This window comes from Chinchilla lanigera, unplaced genomic scaffold (genome assembly GCF_000276665.1).
Source record: "Chinchilla lanigera isolate Chin_1 unplaced genomic scaffold, ChiLan1.0 scaffold00163, whole genome shotgun sequence".
Lineage (NCBI taxonomy): Eukaryota > Metazoa > Chordata > Mammalia > Rodentia > Chinchillidae > Chinchilla > Chinchilla lanigera.
Genome location: NW_004955564.1, coordinates 231,133 through 243,944, shown reverse-complemented (window position 1 = coordinate 243,944; position 12,812 = coordinate 231,133). Strand labels below are relative to the sequence as shown.

At 58.0% G+C, this 12,812-nt stretch overlaps 1 protein-coding gene across 1 annotated transcript in view; it reads right to left on the bottom strand.

The window, feature by feature from the left end:
* Window positions 1-10,149, bottom strand: part of Slc38a8 (solute carrier family 38, member 8) — an 18,770-nt gene extending 8,621 nt beyond the window's left edge. Inside the window, exons 1-6 of the mRNA XM_005413230.1 lie at window positions 10,041-10,149; window positions 9,452-9,658; window positions 6,799-6,997; window positions 4,200-4,332; window positions 3,394-3,495; window positions 765-822 (exon numbers count right to left, since the gene is read on the bottom strand). Of these exons, the coding sequence (XP_005413287.1) occupies window positions 765-822; window positions 3,394-3,495; window positions 4,200-4,332; window positions 6,799-6,997; window positions 9,452-9,640 (681 nt within the window). The 5' untranslated portion in view covers window positions 9,641-9,658; window positions 10,041-10,149. The remainder of the gene's footprint in view (window positions 1-764; window positions 823-3,393; window positions 3,496-4,199; window positions 4,333-6,798; window positions 6,998-9,451; window positions 9,659-10,040) is intronic.
* Window positions 10,150-12,812: the final 2,663 nt, after the last annotated feature.

Here is a 12,812-nt window from a genome sequence, read left to right as displayed (position 1 = left end):
TGTGAGTTCGAGACCAGCCTGGGCTACAAAGTGAGCTCAAGGCCAGCCTGAACTGCATAGCGAGACCCTGTCTCAAAAAGACCAAAAAAAAAGGAGGAGTTGGAGGCAAATCATCAAAACAGGGATGCATGAAAGGGCAAAGGCAGTATCGGCTGCCACCTGCTTGGGACATGAGCAGACCCCCACCTCCTCACCACCTCGCTGTCCCTGTACCTGGCTCCTCCCATGTGTCCTTCCAGCTCTGGCACCCCCACCTTCAGCAGCTGTCTCCAACACCTGTCCTCCTTGCTCAGATGCCTTATAGGGCCGGGTCCTCACTCCCAGCACACTCTACCAAGATTCTGTCCGTCCTGTTCCCTGACCCCACCACCAGGACACCTGGACACTCCCGGGCCTCGAGCCTGGGGCCTCCCAAAGGGTGAACTTTCTCTCAGGCCACGGCAGCCAAGGGCCACTGGCAGAATCCACCTGTGTCCAGGTGTGCCCGCCATGACAGTGCTGGGAGCATTCTGCGGAGAGCGGGAGGGTGCCGGGTCTGCGCTGCGCCCCACACCCAGCAAGCACAGTGCTGCTGTTGCTGCAGGCGCAGGTCGGGGCCCAGCTCAAGGGCGGTTCCCGCTCCCTGGGAGCCCAGGTGCAGTCCCACGCGCAGTCTCCCGAGGACAGCCGCGGCCACCGCGTCCTAGAGCTAGTTCCAGCTTCTGCCCGAGGGAAACCACGCCATCCCCGGGAACAGGGGTCTGCAGACCACGTTATACACTCACCTGGAAGCCGAAGCAGATGGTGGGGAAGACACTGAACACCGAGGTCCAGGAGGAGGGGCTGCGGACAGACAGGGACAGGTGATCGTTAAGAAGTGGTCAGACTCAGGTCACCTGCGACGGGAGAGGACATCTAAATGATCCAGGGAGACGTGACCAAGTGTGGCCGTGAGACGTGTTTTTAATGACTGTGTCCCTGACCCAGCTGGGGATGGAAGAGGATGATTGTTACACACTGCACTTGGGAAATACAGCTTTGCTGATGTCTGATAACTCAGCAGTCACTCCGAACGCAGGTCTGAGAGGGCCGAGGCTACTGGGGTCCTATCTCCCTCCTGGGGCACCTGCTCCCGAGGTGGCTAGATGCAAGGTGGGGGCACAGGCAGCTTCCATCCAGTGCAGCCCCAGGAGTCTGTCCAGCCACAGAGGGCAGAGGTGTGCATTGCAAGAGTCTTCGGGTCAAGTCCCCAGGACTCCCCCCGGTGGCCCCAGCTTCCTTTGACAGATGCTGTATGCACCAGACTCTGGCACCACAAGAGGACATGAAGTGTCCCCTGCACAGTCAGCATCCCCTGGATGTGGTAGACAGGCAGCCCCCAGAGACGCTCACTCCCTAGTCCTGGAGCCTGCACATTGTCACCTCAAAGGTCAAAAGGACTCCAGGTGGTTAAAGATCCTGAGACAAGGAGCCCCCTGGGTGACTCAAGTGAGCTGAAGGGCACAGTATCCCTGACAGAGAACCCCACCTGGCGGTGGAGGGACAGACAGAAGGAGATGTGATAGTGGTAGAAAGCAGAGACAGACACAAGATAGCTGCTCTGAAGGAAGAGGAAGGGGCCACAAACCAAGGACAACAGGTGGCTGTGACAGGCTGGTGATTTTCCTGGGAGCTCTCGAACGAGCCAGCCCTGCTTTCCCCTTCAGTCCACCCTGTGACTCTGGGGGATGGACTTCTGACTTCAGAACTGTATGTATGTATGTGTTAAGCTGCTAAGCCCCAGCCCCGGCTCTGCTTGAGTGGGGTGGAGAGAACACTGCCCATGGGTTTCTCCTTAGGAATATGGGGATGGGTCTGTCTTTGGCAAGCCCAAGCTTCTGGAGAGAGGTGCTAAGTAGAGGTTGGGGTGTTTAGGAGAGGCACTGCAAGAGTTAGGTAGAAATGCCCGCTGCCCCGGGTGCTGAGGACCTCGGGAGTGTCCTGGAAGTCACGGGTTTGGGAAGGAGCTGGGGGAGCCCCAGTGTGAGGGTCCAGATAGCAGGTGAGCCCAGTTGGCCGTGGAGGTCATTGGTGCTCTGACGAACCACGTCAGGGGACAGGTGGGGGCCAAGCCAAGGCGAAGCAGGTTCAAGGAGGAGACCGCAAATGACGTGGGGAGCAGGCAGTGGGGGTGGGGTCAGAGGTCAGAGCACTTTGGGGGTGATGGGAATAATCAGTGGAGAAAGAGGTGGTATATAGGAGGGCATGGGCCAAGGAGGCACAGACTGCGAAGGGCCAGACTGTGCCCACCCAGCGGGAGGACAGACGCAGTGTGGAAACACAGGCATCTCGTGACCAGGAAGCCCAGCCGCCCCTGACTGTGCCACAGAGCAGCACAGAACAGGAGCGCCTCTGGCTTGGGGTCCTGCGGCTGTGTGACAAGGGGCACGGTTGGCCTGCTGCCCTGAGCCCTGGCGGCTGTGTGACAAGGGGCACGGTTGGCCTGCCGCCCTGAGCCCTGGCGGCTGTGTGACAAGGGGCACGCTTGGCCTGCCGCCCTGAGCCCTGGCGGCTGCTCGCTCCAACCTCCTTCAGTTTTATGTGCCGACTTCAGGGACGCACGCTGTCACGCCCACACCTCAGAAGCAGCCTTATCTGGAACAGTACATGTGCTTAGTTAGGTTGAGGTGGGTGATGCTGGGCCAGGGACCCACACCCTGTGACTGTGCCCCTAAAGAAGAGGCGCTCAGGGAGCAGATGATCTGGAGGAGGCGGCAGCCTGGAGAGCGAGGCTTCTGTGTGACGAAGAAGCAGAGGTGGCTGGCACCACCAGGCGCTGCAGAGCAGGGGAGAGCCTCCCCTCAGCCTTCAGGTGCCTCAGCTTTGGACTTCGGCTCCAGAACCGAGAGGAACTCCTGTGATGAACCCCAGCTGGGGTCACTTTGCAGCAAGCCTCACCCCATCTTGTCACCTCCTCCCCAAGCTCCTCGGCCGGAAGCACAGGGTGTGGGCAGGGTCCCCACGGTCTCCGTCTCCGACCCAGGTCAGCAGCCTGCAGGCGCCAGCTCCACTGTGGCCGAACGGCTTGCCTGGAGCAGACCAAGCTGTCCGGGAGGCTCTGCCTCACTCCACCCCTGCCCTGGTGCACACTGACCCAGCCACCCCTCCTCTGCTGCTCCCCATCATGCAGGGCACCTGTGTCTAGCTACTGGGTTCCGCTGCCTCTGCACCTTCAGTGCCTTTATGTCCCTGGGCTTTCTGGAGGAAGGGGCTTCCCCTGGCTCTCCCACACATCAGAGGCACAAAGGCCCCAGGGGAAGGAGCAGAGAAGGGCCCATCCACGGCCTTCTGTGATGTGGGGAGCTCAGGCAGCGCTGCACTGGCCCAGAGCCAGACCTGCGGGACCCTCCTTGGAAAGGCTTCCCACAGACTCACCTCTGCGATAGGTGGGGCTCATGCTCAAGGTCCTGGGGCCAGAGGTAGTACTGTGCGGTGACAACCAGGGCCAGGTAGCAGGCGGCCAAGGTGCCTAGGATGCTGACACACAGTTGGGGACAGTGTCAGGGGCCTCCCGAGGTGACACGTAGCCAGTATTCGGGGAGCATGGCAGCATTTGAACCCCAGCGCACAACCTGCACCAGAACCTTTGTCCCCTCATCTGTACAAGGACAGTGATGTGGGGAGCTCAGGCAGCGCTGCACTGGCCCAGAGCCAGACCTGCGGGACCCTCCTGTCGCCTGACACCCTCGAGGGTGTCAGCCGTGATGGCCCTCCTTTCCCCAGGACAGCCAGCCGGCCGCTCAGGTTTGGCACCGCGTCAGGACACAGAGGAGGGAGGGGCCCCGGCCTGGCCTGGGGGACCGCAGGCAGGAGCGCCCAGCAGGCCTCCCTTCCTGTCTCAGGGACCACCCACTGCTCACAGGGAGAGGGAAAGGCCGGCAGGCGGGGGCAGGGCAGGTGCCGGGCTTCCTTTCAATGGTGCCAGAAAGCCTCAAGACAGAGCGAAGAAAAGGCCTGTGCATCTCAGTCTGCACGCAACGCCTCTCACAGCTACATAACAAAACGAGATTGACGTTTATATTCTTTCCCACGGGCTCCTATTACTTGCTGGATTTCTCATTTTTTCCCTCCTCCAAAGAGGAGGTTCAACCCTGAGGTTCCCACCTCCTTCTTGCACCAATGTTCAAAGATGGGGCCCAGGTGGCACAATCATCCCACCGCACGGTCTGCAGCCTGGGTACCTGGTGTATTTCTGGAACGCGATCTCCTGTGGCACAGAGAGGGGCAGGATGACCAGTGCGGAGAGCAGGGGCAGCGCAAAGCGCTGGGCAGCGAACCAGGGCTGTGGGCCACCGGGCAGGAGGGCATCGAATACTGCTGGGAGCAGAGCAGAAGCTAAGCCAGGAGCTCAGGGGCTGCCTGAGGTCAAACTGGAGCCACCATGGACTTGCCTGGTGGGACACTTGGGGTACCCTGCAGCCCCGGGGTCCCTCCACATGGGCCTCTGTCAGCCCAACCAGTGCCTGTAGCAGCTGGGGATGCTCCTCAAGGCCAAGGTCATAGAAGCCAAGCTGAGAGCTGGATGGAGTCCTGTCCACCACACTCCGCAGGACAAAGCTGTCCAAGAGGCCACCTGACTAAAGGCCAGAGACAGAACATCTTGGGGGAAGGAGCAGCAAAGAACCTGGGGCTGTTTTTATTCTGCGACCAGTAGATGGTTAACGTGGAGCTGCTCTAAGAGGCAGGACAGAGGGGGAGCGAGTCAGGGGAGCCCTGGGAGCCCTGGGAGGCGGCTCCAAATCCCACTGGAGGGCGGAGGCCAGAAGAGAAGGCAGCTCCTGCCGACTGAGGTCATCTGTGCACGGTTAGTAACCTTTCTTTGTTCTAAACAAAGATGACCGACCTTGCAAAGAAAGAAATGCCTTGAGAACAGCTCATCTGCTGAAAAGACACAGAGGGAGCCATGCTGCTGTACAGAGCCATCCCTGTGGAGGCAGAGCATGGGTTCCAGGCCGGAGGCACCAGAATAGATGCTGGGGGAGGCAGAAGCAAAGGGCACAGACCTCCACACCACGCTGGACGGGGCCCCAGCCCTTCCCATCCGCTGGGCTCTCTTGCCATTTGGACGCTCACACTGGGGCTCCCCCAGCTCCTTTCCAAACCCGTGACTTCCAGGACACTCCCTGAGGTCCTCAGCACCCAGGGCAGGGGGCATTTGTACCTAACTCACGCAGTGCCTCTCCTAAACACCCCAACCTTACTTAGCACCCCTTGGGCTTGCCAAAGACAGACCCATCCCCAGATACCTGAGGAGAAACCCACGGGCAGTGTCCTCTCCACCCCACTCAAGCAGAGCCAGGGCTGGGGCTCCTCTCCAGGTCAGTACCCGAGTCACAGTGCTGTCACACTGAGCCTCAGGATCGTCAACACAGCAACACCATCGGCTCCCTGGACCTGAAGCCTGGGGAAAGCTCCACTTGACATTGGCAGGCAGGGTGCTTTGTGAACACCCATCCACCAAGAGGTTCGGAGACGCCAGCTCCTCACTTGGTGGAACAGTTTCCTGAGCCACGGCAGCCTTCACTGCAAAAATCCCACAGCTGGGGCCTTTTCATGCATGGGTCAAAAGAGAGACAAAAATAGCAAAACGGCAGACTTACATTCAACTCTACCAACAATTACATTCCAATTACATCAGAACATTCCAGTTGAGTCTGAGATTGTCAAGATGGTTAAAAGTACAAGATTCAAGCATATGCCATCTACAAGAAATGCATTTTAAAATCCAGAACCATAGTTAGGTCGAAGTAAAAGAACAGGAAATATCCCTACTATACAAACATGGGTCGTAAGGACGCCTGGCTGGCTCTCACTGCAGCAGAGAAGGTGCTCACTACAGCACTTAGTGCCAGAGGGACGGCAGAATATTCCGCAATGAAAAGATGCACCTAGTCACAGAGCTTTGAAAACCACAGGCAGAGGTTGATAAAATTAAAGGGAGAACAACAAAAAAACAAAAGCTGTAGTCATAGCTGGAGGTTTTTAACACCCCTCTCATACATATTGACAGAACTAGAACAAAATTTTTAAAAAGCCAATAAGGCTTCAAAGGAAGAGCTAAACAGAGCTGTTGACCACCTTCATCAAAGGGCTGCCTCTAACACACTGCAGCCACCACAGCATACCTGCCGCGAGAGCATGGGGGATGCCGGCCAAGACCGGCCATGTGCTGGCCGCAGACAGCGTCTTCACAGATCTCAAAGAGGGCGAAGGCTGTAGCTCTGTGGTAGAGCACTTGCCTAGCGACAGGTTCCAGATCTAGCACCAGGGTGTCCTCTGTCCATAATGCAGAGCCTGAGGGGATCTTATGAACTCCTCAAATGGAAATGAAACTCAGTTCACACTTTCCCTAGATGTTCAAAAAAGAAGCTGCCTCTAAACTTCACAAATGCTGCGAATGGTGTGGAGACAAAGACAGAATGTACAACTAAGATGCCGTGAAGCAGCACCCGAAGGAAGGTCTTAGGGACTAGAGGCCACGGTCGTGTGGGGGCTGAGTCCTGGCCAGCCCAAGAGCAAAGGTGTTCCTGGGAGTCTCGCTGGGGGCTGCGTGCACGTGGCTCCGTTTCCCCATCCACGAGGCAGGTGGTCTCTCTCCCACACTCCCTGTTGTCCTGCTGGTGACTCCCTCGTGCCACATCTGGAGGGCAGGTGTGGTCTGGCCTCTGCTGTCCCCCGCGGCCGCTCCACCCACTGCCTTGTGCCCTGCCATTCATCAGGGACCCAGGTCACTGCAGGCTCTGCACCCTGGGCCACCTGTGCTCCAGCAAAGGTACTTACACTTCTCTAGCTGGTCCCCGATCACCCTGAGGAAGGCCACGGAGATCATGAGCAGGTTGACGATGAAGCAGGCTTCACACAGCTTCCCCATGGTGGCGCCACACAGCCCTCGGACCACGCCCTGGTAGGTGTCCTGGCCACTGACAGAGGCTGCATAGCCCAGGGTGATCAGCCCACTGATCAGGAACACCAAGGAGACCTGCAGAACAGGATGGCAGGACTGGGCACACCCACAGCCCACCCCAGATACACCCTCCGTGTGGCCCTGTCAAGGAGGAGGCGGGACAGGGATTCCTCTAGATACGCCACAGCCTTGCTTGCAACCAGAGCGACAGAGCAGATGAATCTTTGTGGCCCTCTGGCTCTGTTTGTGAGCCTGGGTCCTGACACCCTGCTGCCTCAGCAGGACATGAGACCGAAGAAACTCAGTATTTAACTAACTACTCTCGAAATCACCTGGGCTGTGGGCACGTAGGGTGTGGTGATCAGGCCCGAGGTGGAGCAGGCACATCTGGGCACGGAATCAAACTCAACCCCTCTGCTGTGTGGCGAAGATGGTCAGTTTCACTTTTCTATCTTTGAAATGAGCAGGCGCCGCCCACCTCCCAGGGATGCTAAATGTGGCAGGTGCACTCGGCTCAGCCCTGCCCAGGCCGAGCGCACCAGAACGGTGAGCGTCCTTCTCGTCTCCTCCTGGGATCCCTCCGTGGCAGCTTAAATACAGTACTTCCCCAGCATTTACTGTGAACACCTTCCATACATACAAGACAGTTAGAATTCGGCCATGAGTGCTCACAGTACACACCCTAGGCTGCAAGAACAGGCCCTGGTACCCCTTTTATCATGTCTCCATCTGCGGCACCAATCATTTGACTTTTTGGCAGTGTTGGGGGATTGAGCCCAAGGCCTTTACACTGAGCTGTATCACCAGCCTTTTTAAAATTTGGTTTCTCGAGCTTGCCAATCTCACTGCCTCAGCTGCCTCTTTGTGGCTGAGATTACAGCCGTATGCCACCACGCCTGGCTGATTTTGGACGCATCTGAAGTTGAAGGTGTCAGTGTCTTTCTCTCAAACACTCCTGTGTGCCCATCACAGCGCCAGCCCCATCCTTCTCCCTCTTGGGTTCAGCTTACACAGGAGGAGACGCGGAATCCTTCGTGCTTCACTGGGGTGGAACAGACACACACCTGTGCTCCACGCGCTGTAACACACAGAGCACCACCACACCCTACTCCGGCCCTAGGCCCCTTCCCCATCAGCTTCTGCCTCCATCCTGCCCCCAGGGGAAAGCACTCACTTAGAATTTTTCTGCTTTCAGGCCCTTTCATATCTGGCTCCTCCTACTTGGCATTGTGCCGGGGAGATTTGTGTTCATCAGCACCTTCTGTTTGGATGGGCCACAGCCTAATCCCCAGCATGTGTGTGTGTGTGTGTGTGTGTGTGTGTGTGTATGTTACAGACTGGACGCAGCCTTTGCCAATGTCAGTGATGCAAACGCAGTTAAATCCATGGCCATGGAGTTAAGGAGCTCCTTGGATCACCAGGTGGCCCCAGATCCAATGACAAATATCCCTACAAGAAGTGGGAAAGGATGCCCCATGAGAACAGGAAGTGATATAGCCACAAGCCATGAAGGCCTGGGGCCACCAGAAGCTACCAGAGGTGGGGGAACCCTGCTGCCACCTTGTCTCAGACTTCCGGCATCCAGAACCGTGGGAAGGAACTCCCCGAGGTTTTAAGCACTGTGTTTTGCAGGAATTTGTTACAGCAGCTATGGGAACGATGTCAGAGCTGTGCAGTTAGGGATGGGCCCCACAGCCCTTCCTGCCGCCCTGGGGTCACCAGGTACCGGATCCCAGCCTATTGCTTCTTTATGGTGACCCTATGATGGCTTGGGACCAGCTTTGTTCTTACTATGGTAGTGTCACAGAGCTCTGGCCCAAATGCAGGGACACTGGGCTTCACATGCACCTGGAGAAGTGCTGGGCTCTGTGTACCTCACCTCCTCCCCAGCCGTCACTGATCACCCTGGGTCATGTCCAACCCTGCACATGACCTTCCCGCTTCTCCACCGTCTGAGACTCTCAATGACCCATGTGTCCCATTGACCCATCTCAATGATCCATCTGACTTCCCATTAGAACAAAGCACCACGAGGATAGGAACCACACTGGTTTGCTCATGTGACACGCCAGGCAAGGGGCAGGCTGAGTAGCTCCCGAGGACATGAAGGGCCCATGGCTGAGGCGGAGCCCAGGCAAGACTCAAAGCAGCAGGAGAGCGGACACCTGTATGCGCCAAGCCTAGCCTGGGCTAGCGGGCAGTGCCACACCTGTGTGAAGCTCCATCTGCACACGGGACTGCAGCTAGGGTATGAGCTGAGACCAGGCGGTCCTTCCTTCCGGGCTGCAAAGCCAGATTCACAGACTGGGCACAGCAAGGCCTTTACCTACGAGCTGCTCAGCTGTGGATCTGACTCACTAGCCACCGAAGATGACGTCTTCTGCCTGCGGCTACAACGGGACATCATCCCTCCATTAATGGCATGGGGCCACCAGCTCTGCCTTAGCTATGTCAAGGATCCCACCCAGAAAAGCCAGTGCCACCTCCCCAGTGCCCCAAGAGACCCCCGAATCCTTCCAGGGCACTTACCAGCTCCACCAGGAAAGCAGGCACCATGCCCCCTGCCTTGTGGAAGGCCCAGGGGAAGTTGAGCAGGCCGGCCCCCAGGGTTGACTTCAACAGGATGAAGACAGCACCCGACGAGGACAAAGCGGGGGTGGTGGTGGCAGGAAGGGGCTTTTCTCCAAGGCCTCTGCTTCCTCCCACCTGTTCCTCCATTTCTGGGGCGACAGAGGGCTGCAGAGAAAGCCAGTCACCACACTCCCTACCTGCCTGTCTTCCCAGCTCAAAGTCTCACTCCGAGATGTGGCAGGTTCCTCTCCCCAAGTTTACAAGAACGAGAGCCCCTCCCCCAGCCCCCCCCAGCCCCCTCCCTCTGCCCTGGCCCCACTTGCCAAAGTCAAAGCTCAAGGCGTTTGTCCCACCCCGCCCCCATGACTTCTGGCTCTCCTGCTGCTAACTTTTTACCCTGTTTATTCTCGTTTCCATCCTCCCTCTCAACCCCCAGGCCACACAGCCCACTTTCTCCTTTCCTCTTTTCTTCCAAAACTCTTCACCAACCCCCAATGCCCCCACGCCTGCCCACTCCTGCACCCAGTGCCCAAGCCCTAGCCCTTACCACCAAATCCCACCGCGAGGGGCCGGACTGCGCTGGCCTCCGCTCCCGGGACAGGCCTCAGGGTCCCTCCAGGTGTCTTGGCCGCATCGCTTGGGTCAGGGTGGCGGGAGCGGACCAAGGAAGAACCTAGGGCTGCCAGCGACGGGCTGAGTCATCCGTTCATTCAGGGGCCCTAGGGGACATGCGTTGGGGCAGGGCTAAGGAGCCAGGGCCACCTGTCTGCGAGCTTGCAGTTTCTGAGCTGCTGACCTACTCAGGGCATCTTAAGACTCAGGCTCCTCACAGGCCCCTCCCCAGGGTGGGGCTTTCTCAGCAGCCCTGGAGGGGAGAGGGAGCTCAGCGGGGAATGATCAGGGGGCAGGGCTCAGCTCCTTCCACCCAGGGCCTGGGGTCCACAGCCCCTCTGAGGCCCTAGCTTAAGGAAGGGGTGCAGAAGGTACTGAGCTGAGTGTCACAGGCTGACAGCGTCACTCGCCGACCCTGTGTCCCCATCTACAAAAGGGAGCATGATGGAACTTAGACCCCTCTTACTGCCTCCTGCCCCACCTCCAGGGATGAGGCTCCTCAGGTTAGCCCTGTGCCCGCATTTACTAGGGGCCCTGCTGAAGCACAGGCTGATTCCTCCCACCGTGGACGTGGCCCTGGGGAGGCTGGGGCTCTGCTCTGGAGCCACACTTGTACTCTGTGCCCACAGACGTCAGCCACGCTGCAGAATATTGGCAAGGGCCCTCCCCGCTTGGGAAGATGCAGATGATGTTGAATCTTGAATCTGCACCTATTTGTCCCTGGAAATGGGGCTCCCCCTCACCGCCCTTCCTGCCCTGAGGTTGGCATCAGAATTCTCTGGAGCACTGTTCAAATACACTGCAGGCCCTAGCTCCAGCATTTCTCCCTCACTGGGCCTGGAACATGGCCTGGGAATCTGCATTTATAACAAGTTCCCAGGCACTGCTAATGCTGAGAGTCCAGGGCCCCTTGTTGAGAGCTGCTGCTTTGAGCCAAGCACCTTAGATGCCAGGAACCCCACCCAGGTCCATCAGCCTGGTTGAGAGATGCCCCAAAGGGCTTTCTCACTGACCGGTTGCTGAGAGTCTCAGCCCCCTGGCTTGGTTGCCTCCCTGAGGGTCCACCAAGCAGGTGCTCTGTAAATACCTGGCTAGCTGTGACCAGCTTCTCAGCATAGATGCGTGGAAAGGGAGCCAGCTCTGAAGTCCAGGAGTTTGGGGGGACATCTTCATTGGCCCCAAAAGCTGGGCTTTGCACAAATGTTTACACTGAATCCTGAGTCAGCCGTGCTGGCCCAGAGCAGGGCCTGGCTCTGGCTGGTGGAGCAGGCAGCCTGCAGCATCTTCTGTGGTCAGGGACGGGACTGGGACTGGGCCTGGCACCGGACTCTGTCTCCCCTCCAAGGCTGAGATGTCACACTGTCTGGTGGCCCTAAGCTGACTCTGACATGGCTCTGTCAAGGACGGAATGAATGAATGAATACACAGACTCCAGAAAAGGGGAAGTCCTTTAGATTCCCCACTGCATTAGGTCTCTGAGAGTGCTGTAACAAAACACCACAGACTTGGTGGCTTGAAACGAAAGGAATTTAGCCAGGCCCTGGTGGCACACGGCTCAGATCCCAGAACTCTGGGAGGCTGAGACAGGAGGATCACAAGTAAGAGCCCAGCATGGAGAGACAGTTTAGTGACTTAGGAGACCCTGTCTAAACACTAAACAAAAAGGGGTTGGGGATGTAGATCATTCTGAAAGCCCTGGGTTCAATTTCCAGTACTAAAAAAACAAAATAGAAAAACCAAGCAAACATTTATTCTCTTAGTTTTGGAGGCCAGAATTCTAAGGTCAAGGAGTGGGTGGGCAGGTCTGAGCTCCCTCTGGAGGTGCTGGGGGACCGTCCTCTGCCTCTTCCACTCCTGGTGGCTGCTGGGCTCCTTGGCTGTGGCTACACCACACCCATCACTGTCTCCTTCACATGAGGACACTGTCCCGAGGCTCCCAGGAGGCTCCTGGTGGTGGCTTGAACCACCAGTGGTCCCAATGGGACAATCATGCAGGCACCACCGGTGGCTCAGAGCTGCCTGGCAGTGAGACAGACGTAAGTGCTAGGCCTTGGGAACGTGGCACAGGGCACAGCAGAGACTGTGAGGCGCTGGGGCTCGGGTGGGGGCTGCACACGATGTTCACACAGCCTGGCTTTCAAGCAGTTAAGCTACTCTCTCTTCCCCAAGACCGGGCCTCCCGAGAGAGGTGCTGAGAAGCCCTGCACCAGCGGCTGGGGCTTTGTTCTCCTAATCTGGCTCAGGGGTGCAGGCACTTTCCTGTCCCTGCCGAGGGTCCCTCATTAGCTGCCCATTAATGTGCATGACTTAGAAATTGGTCACTGGGCTGTGAAATTCCATGCAATGGGGAAAACCTCTTAATTCTGAGGGGCTTTGATATCCACCCTCTGCAGGCGGCATCACAGGGCTTCGTGACCTTTCCCGAGCCATGGAGGGGCGCCCTGCTGGGCCTCATCTGCAGCCGTAGCCGCCTGCACTCAGCCCAGCCTGCCAGGCCTGGCACCAGCTCTGGTGTGGAGGGCTGGCAAGGGGGGCACAGAGGAGCCCTGGGGACCACACAGGTAGGGGCACACAGCACCCACTCAGGAGCACACCGTGAGACATGGCCACCTCCCTCTGCATTCCCTGTTCATCAGGGGTTCCTGGGGACCCCTTCTTCCTGCCCGCAGGGCATATCAGGGGACAGCCATGGACTCCCAGGGCAGCG